The 16,929-nt window shown below is 39.8% G+C and overlaps 1 protein-coding gene across 1 annotated transcript; it reads right to left on the bottom strand.

Moving 5' to 3' along the window:
* Positions 15,245-15,793, bottom strand: LOC109842378. Its single transcript, XM_020411264.1, has one exon. The coding sequence runs from the start codon at positions 15,791-15,793 to the stop codon at positions 15,245-15,247; it is 549 nt and encodes a 182-aa protein (XP_020266853.1).

Here is a 16,929-nt window from a genome sequence, read left to right as displayed (position 1 = left end):
GTAGTGATATTGGAACATAAACTGCACATCCGAAAACACGCAGATAGAAAATGTTTGGTTCTTTACCACACACTATTTATAAGGGGGAATAATCATGATATGCAGTGGGTCGGATTTGGATTAACGCAGTAGCATGTAAAACAGCATGTCCCTAACAAGAAATAGGTAGTTTTGTATTTTGTAATAATGGCCTAGCAATTAATTTGATCCTCTTAATTAACGATTTTGTAATAATGGGCTCATCGATAAAGTGGGCGTGCCTTCTGTACTCAACTCCTTGATTGAGGAGGAGTCCAGATCTGCAGATCTGGACTCATTGGAGGCCGGAAGGACGTTGTAGGTTCAGCTACCGTAACAACGGGGGCGTTGATCTTCCTTCGCTTGCGAGAGGCGGAGGATCTGGAGGAGGAGGACGACAGATATTCCTCGAACTTCAGTTGGTCGAACTCGTATTCGACCACTTCTCCAACCGGGATGCAGATCCGAGGTTGCAACACGACAGCTCCGGCAGCGAAGCTGTTGGCTCCCACTGTGGTCGCCAGTTTGTTTGCGTCAAAAATTATTGTATTCATTACGGTATTCATTACAACTTTAGTCGTTACAATGAAAACAAAAAGATTGTCTTTTTATAAGATCTTTACACATTGAAAACAAAAGTTACAACTCTCGTCAAAATAAACGCAGAGATCGTTTATCGGTCTTCTGCTTGCGTGGGATCTTTGCCTGTGCCGGGGTTTATCCGTGGACCACCTTAGATCTGGATCCGGTTGATGAAAAATTCGGCAGAGCTTCGCCTTCACCGAGGAAGTATTTGATTTGAAGCGCTGAGATCGACCAAGCGAAATCAGGGCTCTTCTCGAGATTAAGACCAAGCCTAATCTCAAGGGACGGACGGGAACGGGCGTCGGATCTCTCGAACTCTCCTTCTTTATGCCGAAGAACTCGCCAAGATCTGTCAACCCTCGCTGAAATTCGTGCTCCTTTGACTCCACAATCCGGCAGCACCTCCTCGTCTTGATAATCAATCGCCCCAGAAAATGGAGGCCTTTGGCTCATATTTATAGGCCTCGAATGCGGTTATTTGGATGAGAACAAGTGATTTGGCTCTATCTTCAGTTAACAACAGCCTAACCACGTTTGGGGATGATATCAGGTCAGTTAGAAACCCCTGGAACCAACAAATCTCGAGAAAAACCATCAAAAACCGAACCCGATCGAAACAGCGCGCGCAGGACAAGTCTGACCCGCGCTTGCGCGGGTCGGATGGATCCGCGGGTCGGTTCCATCCGACCCGCGCAAGCGCGGGTCAAACTTGTCCTGCGTGCGCTGTTTCGAACGGGTTCGGTTTTTGATAGTTTTTTCTCGAGATTTGTTGGTTCCTGAGCATCCAAACTGACTTGATATCATCTACAAACGTGGTTAGGCTGTTATTGACTAAAGATAAGGCCAAATTACTTGTTCTCATCCAAATAACCGCTTCCGAAGCCCTATAAATACAAGCCTAGGGCCTCCTTTCAGCGGGGGCGATTGATTATCAAGACGAGGAGGTGCTGCCGGATTGTGGAGTCAAAGGAGCACGAATTTCTGCGGGGGTTGACAGATCTTGGCGGGTTCTTCGGCATAAAGAAGGAGAGTTCGAGAGATCCGACGCCCATTCCCGTCCGTCCCTTGAGATTAGGCTTGGTCTTAATCTCGAGAAGAGCCCTGATTTCGCTTGGTCGATTTCAGCGCTTCAAATCAAATACTTCCTCGACGAAGGCGAAGCTCTGCCGAATTTTTCATCAACCGGATCCAGATCTAAGGTGGTCCACGGATAAACCCCGGCACAGGCAAAGATCCCACGCAAGCAGAAGACCGATAAACGATCTCTGCGTTTGTTTTGACGAGAGTTGTAACTTTTGTTTTCAATGTGTAAAGATCTTATAAAAAGACAATCTTTTTATTTTCATTGTAACGACTAAAGTTGTAATGAATACCGCAATGAATACAATAATTTTCGACGCAAACACTAAACCATTTTGAGTGTGGACATAAGAAACCAGATGCTCTACTTTAATACCTAATGCCATAAAAAAATCATCAAATGATTTGGATGTGAACTCGACAACATTATCCATACGAATAGATTTAATTGGAAAATCAGGAAATTGAGCTCGTAATTCAATGATCTTTGCTATTAATTTAGCAAAGGCATTATTACGGGTGGATAACAAGTTGACATGAGTCCACCGAGTAGATACATCGATCAAGATCATAAAGTATCTAAATGGTCCTGATGTAGGATGAATGAGTCCACAGATATCTCCTTGAATCCTTTGAAGGAAAATGGGATATTTAACATTCACTTTAGTACGAGAAGGGTGTACTATAAATTTTCCTTTAGTACAAGACTCACAAATATAGTCTAACGATGAGGGGACATTGCTGCTTGGCATATTATGCCCAATTAAATTTAATATTATCCGACGTATCATATTTTGCCCAGGATGACCCAATCGCTCATGCCATAATTTAAATGAATTTGGGTCTTTAAATTTTAAACTCATCACAACATGGTTAGTATTAGGTCGGATATATGTGTAGTACAACCCTGAGGAGAAAGATGGAAGCTTCTCTATAACCTGCTTCCGACATCTAATTGACTAAGTCATGAGAAGATGTTCATCACCATTCTCATTTTCGGTTTCAATATGAAAACCATTAGACCGAATATCTTTAAAACTAAGAATGGTACTGTAGGCGTCAAAAAATCCTGAAAAGATATCCAAATACAACTCAATAGGAAATCATCCAAAAAATCAAAAGAACACAAGTATAGACTGTCTCGCACGCGAGACAGTCTTTGCTGTCTCGCCGTGCGAGACAGCCTTTGCTGTCTCGCCCGCGAGACAGCCTTTGTTGTCTCGCCATGCGAGACAGTGTTTTCTATCTCGCACACGAGACAATATTTACTGTCTCGCCCGCGAGACAACCTTCAAAAGATCAGAAACTGTTTTGTAACCGTCGACACGTGTCCATTAACTGCCAAGGACGTGGAAAACATCATGGGCGAGAATTACGTTGATAACTGCCAAAATAACGGAGTTGTAAAACGTGGAAAGGCAGTTACAAGAAAACTGCCAGACAGTTATTGTTTCCGAGTCAGTGTTTACTGTCTCGCGGGCCGAGACAGTCTTTACTGTCTCGGGACCCGAGACAGTCTTTGCTGTCTTGGCCGCCGAGATAGCAAACACTATCTCTGAAGTACAGTTTGTCCTAGGGGCTATAAATACCCCCCTAAAGTCGATTTTTGAGGGGGCTGATCAGAGAGCACTGGTTAGAGCAATCCAGAGCAGAGAGAGTAGAGTTCTTGAGCTTCTGGCAATCCCTTGAGATTCGAGCTTTGACTTGATCTCAAGAAGAACGACTATCTTACTTTGATAAGATCTCGTTTCAAATTCTCACTTCGATAAACGAAGGAAGAATCATTAAACCCCTCACGATTCAATCAGAATCTGTGATTTGGTGGTCCACGAGCCAAAGCGCTCCCGGCACATGCAAAGATCCCACGCAAGCAGCGATCCAAACAACGATCCTGCGTTTGTTTCTAAAAAGTTGTAATTTTCCTTTTGTTGTGTAAAAGAGGTCTTATAAAAAGACTATTTCTTTGAATTTGTTGTAATCGACCGAAGATATAATGAATTCCATAACAAAACCAACTTTTGACGCACAAACTGGCGACCACAGTGGGAGCTAACGGTCTCGCTGCCGAGACCGTCGTGTCGCAGCCGATCAAGATTCCAGTTGAATCCATGGTCGAATACGAATTCGACCAAACCAAGTTTGAGGAATATCTCTCATCATCCTCTTCAAGATCTTCATTGTCTCGCAAGTACAAGAGGATCTCATCGTTGAAGAAGACTGGCATGCCAAAGAAGGCACAAAATGAAGACTCTCGCCTGATTGTTGCTGAGGATTTTACTCACAACACCTCTGCTCACAATGACTCTTATTTAGTTAAAGAGTCATCAAATCAAAGTCCACCAACTCTGACGAAAAGGGCTCGTCAGAGGCAACGCCAACGCCTCGCTCGTCAAATGGTTAAGGCCTTGGAACAAACCGACGGAGTTCATTATTATGCGGACTTAGAGTCGAGGAAACAACAAGTGGTTTGTTCAACTCAACGACAAAATACTCACGTTTCTACACAACTCACGACGGAGGAATTGACTCTCGTCAAAAGGGCTCACTCGACCCTCAAAGAACGTATACAAAAGCGTCATACAAACGCTGCTCATACCTGTGCTCTCTTACAACAAAGACAAGAAAGAAACAAGAAAACAGTGGCCAAAGAACCACCAAAATTCTATAAAGTTTGGATTCCAAAGTCTGGACTTAAGCAAAATCAGCATTCGGAGCCCGTTAACACTCCATACCCGCAAGGGGGTGGTTTTAAACGTGCGACTCCCGACATAACCTTGGATCGCTCAAAGACGGTAATAAATTGTCCTGAGAATGCCAACAAGGTTTTACACCCCTAGAAGAAGACGTACTCACCAAATGACATCGTCATACCTGGGAGGTCATGCCAACAGACAATACGATTTTTTGGCAATCATACCGATGAATCGTATTATCAAGTTGGGGATGTGAATAAATTTCGAAAGAGAGTTATTCGAGAAATAAACTCTCATTGTTCCTGTGCGCAACTCATTAAAGCAGCATTGTTAGAATATAACTACGCCAAACGAGAAGTCATCCCGCAAAGAGTCTCAGTGTTCCAGAGGCTTTTCACCAAAATGTCAAAGCCCAGGCCGAGACGTTTCAGCAAGAAATTTGCTATTCAAGAGGATGAATTCCCTGAAGTCACCATCAATGTGGCTGATAAAGGAAAATCTAAGCGGCATTTAAATGAATCAAACCCCGACTTTTTCCCGGGAGGAAAAGTCAATTCAAGAATTGCCCAACGAATGTCTCGACTCCAGTTAGGAGCTATCAGACGTAGAGATTACAAGAGAATGCAAGAAGGAATGTCCTCGGAGGATGAATCCTCGGAACTTGTTCTGCAATCGCTTCTGATGATACAATGTCTAGCACGGGAAAAACCAGAGAAGTACTCACGATCACCTCTGATCAATTTGCTCAAATGCTTCAAGAAGCTCTAGCGAAACAACGTGAAGAAATTAGAGCTGAAATGAAGACAGAGAGGGAGTTAGCTATTCAACAAATGAGAGAATTGCTAACTCAACAACCTCAACCTCCTGAGTCCAGTCAGCGAGCTAAATCCAGCCGCCACACTCAGAATGTTGTAGATGACAGTGATCAAGAAGTGGATGAAGTCATTATGGCTGATACACCTCCCAATGACAATAACGCTGGGGGTGGTTCAACAGATCCTCCCAATAACAACATTGGGGGTGGTTCAATTGCACCGCTTAATAACACTGGGGTGGCCCAATTATTTCTGCTCAACATCACTCAGAAAGAGATGAAGATGAGCATAAGAAAATCAAAGAGCTTGAAAACAAAATCAACGCTTTGATGACGGCTCAAGAAGTGAAAAAGACAGGTATTCCATATCCCTATCCAAGAGAATGAGACTCAATACCGTACCCGGTAAAGTTCAATCTGATTAACTTCACACCGTTCGAGGGGAAGAGTTCGCCGATTCAGCACTTGATTTATTTCAAGTCTCATTTGGGCACGATCTGTGGAAATGAGGCTTTAATGGTCCGGTCATTTGTTGGCACCCTTCGTGGGCCCGCCTTCGATAGGTACCGACGGCTCAAGTCAGGGAGCATTAATTGCTGGGATGACATGGAAAGTTTGTTCCTCAGCAACTTCTTCGATGATGACACCGAAGTGTCAATCGGAACCCTTTTGGATGAGAAGCAAAAAGACGGAGAGTCTGTTGATAATTTTGTCAAGCGCTTCCGTGACAAGGCAATGAATTGCAGAGATCCTGTTACAGAGGAGTTTATCCTGCAAACATGCAACAATAATCTCTTCATCGATGTCCTGGAAGCCTTGGGGGTCGTACCATCCAAAACTTGGAAAGATTTGAAAATACGTAGTGAACAAGCTGAACACTTTCTTAAAAGAAAGAAGGCTGAGAGAAGCCAACCGACGACATCTACAATCGCTGTGAACGCGACTCTCGATCCGAGGTTCCAAAAGGAGTATTCTTTCCAAGATGATGAAGCTCCAGCCATATTGGAATACCTCCTCGCCAATGACAAAATTGAGCTACCACCTATTAAAGATCAGGAGGGTGCTAAGATGATTACAGATCCAAACTATTGTGCATACAACAGAAGGGTTCTTCATCCCACCAATATTTGCTTTGGACTCAAAAATAAGATCCAAGCATTAGTTGACTCCGGCGTTATAATGGCAAAACAAGCCAAATAAAGACGACCTACTACTCCATTGGATACACGAGTATAAACTGTTTTCCCTCACTCCAAAGAGTATACGAGTATAAACTGTTCCTCGATACTCCAATAGGTATATGAGTCTAAACTATTTCCTACGCTCGACGGGAAGTTCCTGGAGAATTTTTACATGTAATATTCTTAAGGGTAACTCAGTCATGTAACTCAGTTTGATGTTAGACCCAGTTTCGCGAAGGAAGCTGGGGGTGGATGGTTCATGTAATGGGAAGTTCTCGGAAGAATGCTATGTGTAATTTTCTTAGGGATAACCCGATCATTACAAACAAAGTGATAAACACTACATCCCCACGGTGACTTCTGAATATTCTTTTGCTGAGATGAGATTCGATCACTTCTTTAGATCAATCTTCCCTCACAAAACTCATATTTGGTCAAACCTTTAAACAGTTAGGACCAAAACCAAAATCCCCTATCGATTCCTTCCATGAACGAGAGGTCCACTCAAATTGAACGATCAAACCTTTAAACAGTTAGGATCGTCTCAATCCCCATTTGGTCAAACCTTTAAACAGTTAGGACCAAAACCAAAATCCCCTCTCGATTCTTTCTATGAACGAGAGGTCCACTCAAATTGAACGATCAAACCTTTAAACAGTTAGGATCGTCTCAATCCCCATTTGGTCAAACCTTTAAACAGTTAGGACCAAAACCAAAATTCCCTCTCGATTTCTTTTATGAACGAGAGGTCCACAAATTGAACGATCAAACCTTTAAACAGTTAGGATCATCTCAAGTCCCTATTTGGTCAAACTTTTAAACAGTTAGGACCAAAACCAAAATCCCCTCTCGATTCCTTCATTGAACGAGAGGTCCACAAATTGAACGATCAAACCTTCCTATAGTTAGGGTCGTCTCAAAACTTCCACTTGGTCAAACCTTTAAACAGTTAGTACCAAAGCCAAAATCCCCTCTCGATTCCTTCAATGAACGAGAGGTCCATAAATCGAGTGATCAAACCTTCTTACAGTTAGGATCACCTCGAAACTCTCACTTGGTTAAACCTTACTACAGTTATGACCAAAGTCAAAATCCCCTCTCGATTCCTTCAATGAACGAGAGGTCCATAAATCGAGTGATCAAACCTTCTTACAGTTAGGATCACCTCGAAACTCCCACTTGGTCAAACCTTACTACAGTTAGGTGTTGGACCCTAGAGGGGGGGTGATTAGGGTCTTATGCTAATCTAATCCGATTAAATACCAATTAAAACTTATTAACAAGTTATCCTAGCAAGTATGAAATACAACAATGTATATGAGCTAGGATAAGTAATATGAACAACAAAGAGATATATCCTATATGATGAATATGTATATATGCAAGGATATATAAACAACACAAGGGTAAAATAAACAATCTACACAAGTGATAGGGTAATATGATGAGCAATACACAAAGGCGATATAAGATATGAAAACAAGAATAAGAACGCCAATGCAATCACAAACACACGATATGATCACGGAGTTCGGACCTTCCGTCCTACGTCTCCGCTCCCCACTCCCGGGAAGAATTCCACTATCACAACCGGGTTTTTCTACGTTCACCCGAACAACGTTTACATCTCACAGTATCGGTTTTCAACGCTCACCGATCAACGTCACTCCTCACAATCGGTTTTCTAGTTCACCGAAAACTTTCACACCACACTCGGTTTCTAGCTCACCGAAAACCTAACAATCTCACAATGTAACAAATATAAATTGTTCTCTAATATGGATGAGAACACAATAAAAGCTCACACTCAATGCTACAACTCTCACAACCCTAATATATTATGAATGCAAATACAATAAGCTCAAAGTGGGTGTGTGTAACAATGAGTGGAATCAAATCTAAACTCAATATAAAACTAGCTTTAATAGAATTGATAATTAACAAATAACAAATGAAAGCTAGAGTAGAGTTTAGAAAACTTCTCAATGGAAGACAAGATGGAGAGATGGAGATTGGAGCCCAAACAAGAAGATGATCTCCTCCACTTGTGAAAACTTCTTCACAAACAAAAACAAACCCTTAAACACACTTAAACCCTTGTTTAAAACTTGTTTAAAAACTTCTTAGATAGTTTGAAAAGAGATCAGCAATGGGTATTTATACCCTCTCAAAACTCAGCCAAAAATCCCAAGTCAAAAGACCAAAAAACCATCTTCAACGGCTCTAAAAAGAGCCGTTGGGACTCCAGCGGTCGACCGATGAAAAACGCGGTCGACCGGAAACAAGGTCAGAGTCGCAGGAGACGTCCAGAGAGTCTTCGGTCGACCGGGAGGAAATTTCGGTCGACCGATGGTAAATTTCGGTCGACCGGCGGAAATTTCGGTCGACCGACGGTACTGAAGCAGGTATATCCGATTTTATAAAATCGGTTAAAAATAGTAAAACAGCTCCAAAAATTATGAAATTTTGAGAAAAGGTTCTAGACATGTATAAAAACATATTAGAGAAAGAATTTCTGAAAAAGAATTTTCCAGTTGAGAGAAATAAATGTTTTAACACAGAAATACAGTTTCTGAAAATCTGCTGTGATACACGATTTTGTAAAATCAAGTAGGCACAGTAAATCAACTCCAAAAATAGTAAAATTTTGTGGGAAGTTTCTAAATATGTAGATAAACATGTCAGAGAAAGAATTTTTCAAATATCACTTCTCATTTGTGAAAACTCATCAGTTTTGTAAAACATGCACGAACATGTGCACGAACGAAAACGTGAATTTGTAAATTCCTTTAAACATAACAAATCAATTCCAAACTTGATGAAACTTTGAGAAATGTTTGCAAATGATATTTTGAACATGTTACAAAAAGAATTTTCTAATTTGCATTTCCCAATTGTGAAATCTCATTATTTTGCAAAAGTGTTCAAAACATAAAAACCCAAAACCATGCATGTATATATATAACTATATATATACATAGAAACCAAATACGTGTGTGTATATGATATTGAGCTTAAGGTACTTCACACACATAATATAAAATCTAAACTAGATTACCCAAGCTTGATCTTGATCTTCATTGTAGCTCAACTTGGTACACATGCGGATGAAGCTTGAACTTGATCTTTAACTTGAATTGTATGTTGCTTCACTCCACAATTCCGCCAACCTCCATTAGCAAGGCTTCACCGACATTCCGCCAACCTCCTTTGGATATGATCGTTGAAGCTCTATTCCATCCATCCTCCAACTGCGTTGTTTGTCTACAATAAATACGAAAACACAAGTACTAGACAAACAACATTAGTGGTAAATTGTTTGTTAAACATCATCAAAACAAGAAGGCCAACATTAGGACCATAGCCAAAATCTCCTTTCGATTCATTTTGCGAACGAAAGGTCCAACTTTGAATTGAATAATCAAACCTTATGACAGTTAGGATTATTCAAATCAATCCAGATTCTCTAAGTGGAGATCCCACTTCGAGTTTTCTTTACACCAGGAGATAGAATATAAAATTCTTCCTCTCCGATTTTGGGTTTATCTCTACCAACAAACAAGAGACCAGGAGATAGAATATAAAATTCTTCCTTTCCGATTTCGGGTTTATCTCTACCAACAAAAAAAAGAGACCAGGAGATAGAATATAAAATTCTTCCTCTCCATCATTGGGTTCATCTCTACCAACAAAAAAGGGACCGTATTACTCTAATAGGTACACGAGTCTAAACTATTTTCCTACACTCGAAAGGCAATTTCTGGAGAATATTATTCTGAATATTCTTAAGGATAACCTGACGAACTCTCGAGGGATATACAAGTATCAATTTGGTGATAAAAGTCAAAGAGATACCAACTTCGATTCAAGATCTCGATAACGGTCGTAGTACCGGAAGAGTAATAGCTATTCTACAAAGAACTGATGTCACGCCCCGCTTCCCAAAATACACGGGAACCAGAACGTGAACAAGCCCGCGACGTATTAGATTGAGAAGAAATATACACTACTCTTTTTTTTCTTTTCTTTTCTTTTCTTCTCAATCCAATACGCTAAGCGTCTAGAAATAAATACAACGTGAAGTCACAGGTCCCCGATCACACATAGCAAGAATATAATAGACAAACTCAGAATAAAAATACATATCACAAATGGGATAACATCCGAGACATAATAATTGGGTCAACATGCCCTGATACAAATCTGAACAAATGAATACTAAAGAGATACAAAATACACTGATCAAATAGAATGGAATGTAGTACAAAAGAAAACTGAGGACCAATAACTAAACTTTGGTTTCTTCTTCTGCTCCATCCGCTAGGCACTCCTGCTGAGAATCCTTTGGCTCCTGATGATTTCCCAGCTGAACCTGTTCTTCCTCTAAGTCTGACGTACACCAGAGAAAACAGGTGTACGTCAAATTGTAGATAACTAAATATTAATCTCGATCTATGTATGGAAAGAACACAACTAGCCATCCTATACAGGTCACTGGTCTACCTCTCACATATAGCCAACGCTCATATCCTCAGGTAACTGACTAGTCGCAAATCACAAATATCCCAACTCCCCAGACCCACCCCGGTGACTACACAAACTTCACCGGCGCGAGCCCGGAATGCATAAACATCTTAACTCATCAGACCCACCCCGGTGACTACACAAACTTCACCGGCGCGAGCCTGGAATATACATCAACAATCACATATCACATCTCCTCGGACCCACCCCGGTGACTACACAAACTTCACCAGCGCGAGCCTGGAATATACACCAACAATCACATATCACAACTCCTCGAACCTACCCCGGTGACTACACAAACTTCACCAGCGCGAGCCCGGAATATACACCAACAATCCCAACCGCTCACATAGACCAAGACTTCTCATCCCAATTCTCGTAATTCTAGGTCAACTACACACCGGATTCTAGATCCTAACTGTGTCATACAGGTCACTATAGTCATAAACTCCTAATGATTCTCAATCACAACATGGAGCAATCAATCAATGTAACTAATCATGTGTAATAATATCGTAACATTTTAGATAATCAAAATAAGAAATATAAATCATAAACAACATCTACATAATTCAGAAAATAATCTTTTTCTAAATTAATTCATTTAAATTATTTCGCTTAATAATTAATCTAAACTAATTCATTTTCCAAAATAAATTCTTTTAAATTATAATAATTATCTAAAAAATGGTTCTTTTGCCAAACTAAATTCTTTTAATTCCTTATAAGTATTCTGAAAATGTCATTTATCATATTACCATGATATAATTAATATTCTTCAGTAAGCAATCCCACGCAGATAAATACGTCACAATTAAACTATGCAAATAATTCATAAAAAATATAAATAATTAAACTACGAAACAGGAGAGCGGGATCTTGCACATAAATAATCTACGACGAATATAAAAAATTGGAACAAAACTAAACAAGGATCGGGATCTTGCCTCAGTGAATTTGTCGAACGTGTCGACGTCGACGTGCAAGATCAGATCTGACGTGGAAGAGCGCGGCGACGAACTCGGTCAGCGTCGGGCAGCGACGAGCTCGGCGACGAGGCTGATTGTGGTGTTCAGGCAGCGGGATCTGGTGGCGGCCATGGCTGGGGATCAAGGCGGATCTGGAGTAGGGCTGGGAGTCGGCAGGCGGCCGTCAACGTGGCTCAGGCGGAAGGCTGCCATTGGCGACGGGGGGATGAGGGGGAGCAACGCTGGGTTCGGGCTACAGGGAGGCGGAGGAGTCGGATCTGGATTCGGATTGGAGGTGGTTAGAGGATGGTGGTTGCGCCTGGGTGTGGAATACTCTGTCAGGACAGAGGCCCTTGGTTGGAGCGGTGCTACTGGTCGGGGTTGATGGGGTGCGGCTGGTGGCGGCATGAGGAGAGTTCGCGGTGGGTTCGCCGTGTCTGAGAGGAGAGGAGGCGGGTGCAGGTGGGGGGGTGGCGTCACGGGCTGCCAGAGGAGGTGGTCGTCGACGTTGGTGTTTGGGGTTCGAAGAGAGAGCAAGGAGAAGAGAGAAGAGGTGGAGGAGGAAGATGTAACAGTGGGCGGCGGGGTTTTCTCCGTGAATCAGGAGAGGAGAGAGAGAGAGATCCTGGGAGATGAGACGAGGAGAAGAGGATGAGAGAGAGAGAGGTATATATAGGTGTATATATATATATAATTAGGGTTTAGGGTTAAATAAGTTAAAACAAAATTAATTAAAAGAAATAACTAATGATATTTAAAAATCAAAATAAATACGGGATAATTATCTACAAATAAAAACGTACATATTGTACTAATACAACGGTTAATACGAAATAGTCAAAATATACCCATATTATATAATTAAACAAGAATAATTAATAATAAAAATATTTTTACTTAAATTTAAAACCAAATAATTATGGGACAATTACGTACACAGTAAAACGTACTAGTTATACTAATACGACAGAAAATATGTAACAGTAGAAATAAAATAATAAATTATACCAAAAACACGTAATTAATAATACCATGTATTATATAAAATAATTTGTAATAATATTAATAATACAATATATTATTTAAAATATTACATAATAGTATCGATAACTCAACAAATTAATTCTAGGAATTTTTACTGCACAAAATAAATTTATAAATATAAAAATTATTTAAATAAATATAATTTTGGTTTTTAAATCGTAGAAAATTATAGGAAATTAAGAAAAATACAAATACTCTTTTAAAAATCATAATTAAATATTAAAAGTAGAAAATTATAGGAAATTAAGAAAAATACAAATACTCTTTTAAAAATCATAATTAAATATTAAAAAATACTAGAAAATTATTTTAACTAGTATCAAAACTTCACGGTCCTTATAACTGAATAGGCTAAAGGATGAAGAGATTAAGAGACAAAACCATTTTATGGATTCTTCTACACGATCTACTCAACCAAGTATTAAAGAGATCGTAAGTAAAATCTATCTTATCTAAAGTATCCCAGACTCTTCTATAAAAGAATGAGTCTGGAATACTTTGGAGGGGGTATCTGTAGGCGTTAAAAAATGCTGAAAAGATATCCAAATACAACTCAAGAGGAAATCATCCAAAAAATCAAAAGAACACAAGTATAGACTGTCTCGCATGCGAGACAGCCTTTACTGTCTCGCACGCGAGATAGACTAGACAGCCTTTGCTGTCTCGCCAGCGAGACAGCCTTTACTGTCTCTCCATGCGAGACAGTGTTTTCTGTCTCGCACGCGAGACAGTATTTATTGTCTCGCCCACGAGACAGCCTTCAAAAGATCAAAAACTGTTTTGTAACCGCCGACACGTGTCCATTAACTGCCAAGGACATGGAAAACATCATGGGTGAGAATCACGTTGATAACTGCCAAAATAACGGAGTTGTAAAACGTGAAAAGGCAGTTACAAGAAAACTACCAGACAGTTATTGTTTTCGAGACAGTGTTTACTATCTCGCGGGCCGAGACAGTCTTTACTATCTCGGAACCCGAGACAGTCTTTGCTGTCTCGGCCGTCGAGACAGCAAACACTGTCTCGGAAGTACAGTTTGTCCTAGGGGATATAAATACCCCCCTGAAGTCGATTTTTGAGGGGGCTGATCAGAGAGCACTGGTTAGAGCAATCCAGAGCAGAGAGAGAGTAGAGTTCTTGAGCTTCTGGTAATCCCTTGAGATTCGAGCTTTGACTTGATCTCAAGAAGAACGACTATCTTACTTTGATAAGATCTCGTTTGATCTCAAGAAGAACGACTATCTTACTTTGATAAGATCTCGTTTCAAATTCTCACTTCGATAAACGAAAGAAGAATCATTAAACCCCTCACGATTCATAAGATCTCGTTTCAAATTCTCACTTCGATAAACGAAAGAAGAATCATTAAACCCCTCACGATTCAATCCGAATCTGTGATTTGGTGGTCCACGAACCAAAGCGCTCCCGGCACAGGCAAAGATCGCACAGAAGCAGCGATCCAAACAACGATCCTGCGTTTGTTTCTCAAAAGTTGTAATTTTTATTTTGTTGTGTAAAAGAAGTCTTATAAAAAGGCTATTTCTTTTGAATTTATTGTAATCGAAGAAGTCTTATAAAAAGGCTATTTCTTTTGAATTTATTGTAATCGACTGAAGATATAATGAATTCCACAGCGAGAGCAACTTTTGCCGAAAACACTTTTGAATTTATTGTAATCGACTGAAGATATAATGAATTCCACAGCGAGAGCAACTTTTGCCGAAAACAGGTACGTTTGGATTCTGAATATAATAATGCATCATTAATAATTAATTCCATACCCATAAGAAGTATTAGTGAAGCTCTGTCGGAGCCTACTATCAATACATTGTCGTTAGCAATGGTGGTTACACTTCCTTGTTTTTCAGTCAAAGTTTAAAAAAAATTTCCATCTTTCAGGATAGTATGTGTGGTAGCACTATCTACCAAGCACAAGATAGTCTCCTTCTCCATGGGTTGTATGCGAGAGTTGTCGTGCTATTTAAAAAATAAAATATTCATATAAGCATAACAAAAATAAGGTAAAGAAATAATCATTTAAACAAACCTATACGAACTTGAAATTGTCTTACAAAAACATGCAAAGTAAGTCTAGAACAATTCTAAATTATCTTAACAAAAGCAACTAGAACAAGTCTGAAAAAACGAAATAAACTAATAAAACATGCATAGATAGTGATAAATAACATGATCACTCATGGTCACCAAGATCATCAAGCTCCATCTTCAATAAGTCATCATCGTCCAGATTCATATCTCCCATCTTCAACAGGTTATCAGTCATCATCGTCCAGATTCATATCTCCCATCTTCAACAGGTTATCATCATAATTGTCATCTTTCAGGGTCATGTTTGCTATCTCCCATCTTCAACAGGTTATCATCATAATTGTCATCTTTCAGGGTCATGTTTGCTTCAGGCAAACTGACATGATGTTTCTCACCTTGTTTTGCCTTCCCCTTTGAGTCGTTCAGCATTCCCTGATAGGTCTCAACCAAATGTTTCGATGTACGACATGTGCGAGACCAGTGATCCTTGCATCCACACCGATAGCATGCTTGCTTGTTATTTGTAACCTGTTGATGAGAGTTAGGCTTGTATGAAGGAGATTTATCCTTGTTTTGACCCTTGCCGCAGTCCTGAAGACCATTAACATTACGACGACAACGACCCCTACCACCACGATAAGACCCGCGACCATGTCCACGACCTCTACCATGTCCACGCCCATGAGTATTACTCTGATTTGCGGCATGTGCTTCAGGCACAGCTTGCGAACCAACTGGTCTAGCATTATGGTTGCTCATCAGAAGTTGGTTGTGTTTCTCTGCAACTAGTAACGTAGAGATCAATTCAGAGTGTTTTGAATAGTTTTTAGTCATGTACTGCTGCTGGAGTATAAGATTACTTGTATGGAATGTAGAGATAGTCTTTTCAATCAATTCAACCTCTGTAATGTTCTACTTACAGAGCTTCAGCTGTGAGACAATACGGTGGAGAGTTGAATTGTATTCAGTCACGGATTTAAAATCCTAAAATCGTAAGTTCAACCAATCATACTGTGCTTGCGGAGCATAATAGCCGTCTGTTGGTCAAAACGATCCTTCAGGGATTGCCATAGAACAACAGGATCTTTTTCAGTAAGGTACTCATTTTTCAGGTCTTTGTTGAGATGATGGCAAAGAAAAATCAATGCCTTTGCCTGGGCATAGGTGCTCTAAGAAGCTAGAACAATAGTGCTGCTTAAATCACAAGAATCCAGGTAGATTTTAACATCCAAGGCCCAAGTCAAGTAGTTGCTGCCATCAATGGCAAGCTCAGCAAATTCCCTTTTGTTGATGTTAGACATTGTTCAGAAATACTATAATTATCATTAGAAGATATATCAATCCATCAAATTTATAAAATATCGCACTATACAAGGTGTGCATACAAACATAAGCGAATAAATAAAGGAGCCACAAATCATTAGTTACAGTGCATGCCTCTGTTCTAATTAGCTAGGACAAGTGATCAATCAACAGAAGGTGTGCATTTGTAAATTGTATTAAACCAGACTGCATGAAATCAACATATAATAAATGGTTTATATACATGTATATTATATAACAAATACGAGAAGGGGGAGATTCTATATATATAAAAACAAACAAAAAGTGAATGTTTGTTTATTTATTTTTACAAGATGAAAACAGATTGTATTCATAATAAGACCAACATGCATGTTTGTGTGTTTATAAAAGGACAACTCAGCAAATATATATATCATCATCACATGATTCACATAAAAATAAACCAAAGAATTGCATATCATACTGGACATAATCATAATCATTCGACGGAATGCTTGATACTATGTAAATAGACAAAGACCGTATGTATTATTACCTTGCAGAAGATGTACATCTAAAAATCTATTACTACAAACCGATGATCACGCACCGGCTAGAGCCACTCGTGCTGATAACGTATTGTAATATACTAAAGAAATGAAAACAAGAGAAAAGAGAGAAAGAAG

Source organism: Asparagus officinalis, chromosome 5 (genome assembly GCF_001876935.1).
Source record: "Asparagus officinalis chromosome 5, Aspof.V1, whole genome shotgun sequence".
NCBI classification, from domain to species: domain Eukaryota; kingdom Viridiplantae; phylum Streptophyta; class Magnoliopsida; order Asparagales; family Asparagaceae; genus Asparagus; species Asparagus officinalis.
Note: the sequence above shows the minus strand (reverse complement) of the source record. Positions and strands in the feature narration are given on the sequence as shown.

Coding starts and splice junctions, on each gene's coding strand:
- LOC109842378 (XM_020411264.1), bottom strand. CDS start 15,793: ATGACTAAAAACTATTCAAAACACTCTGAATTGATCTCTACGTTACTA.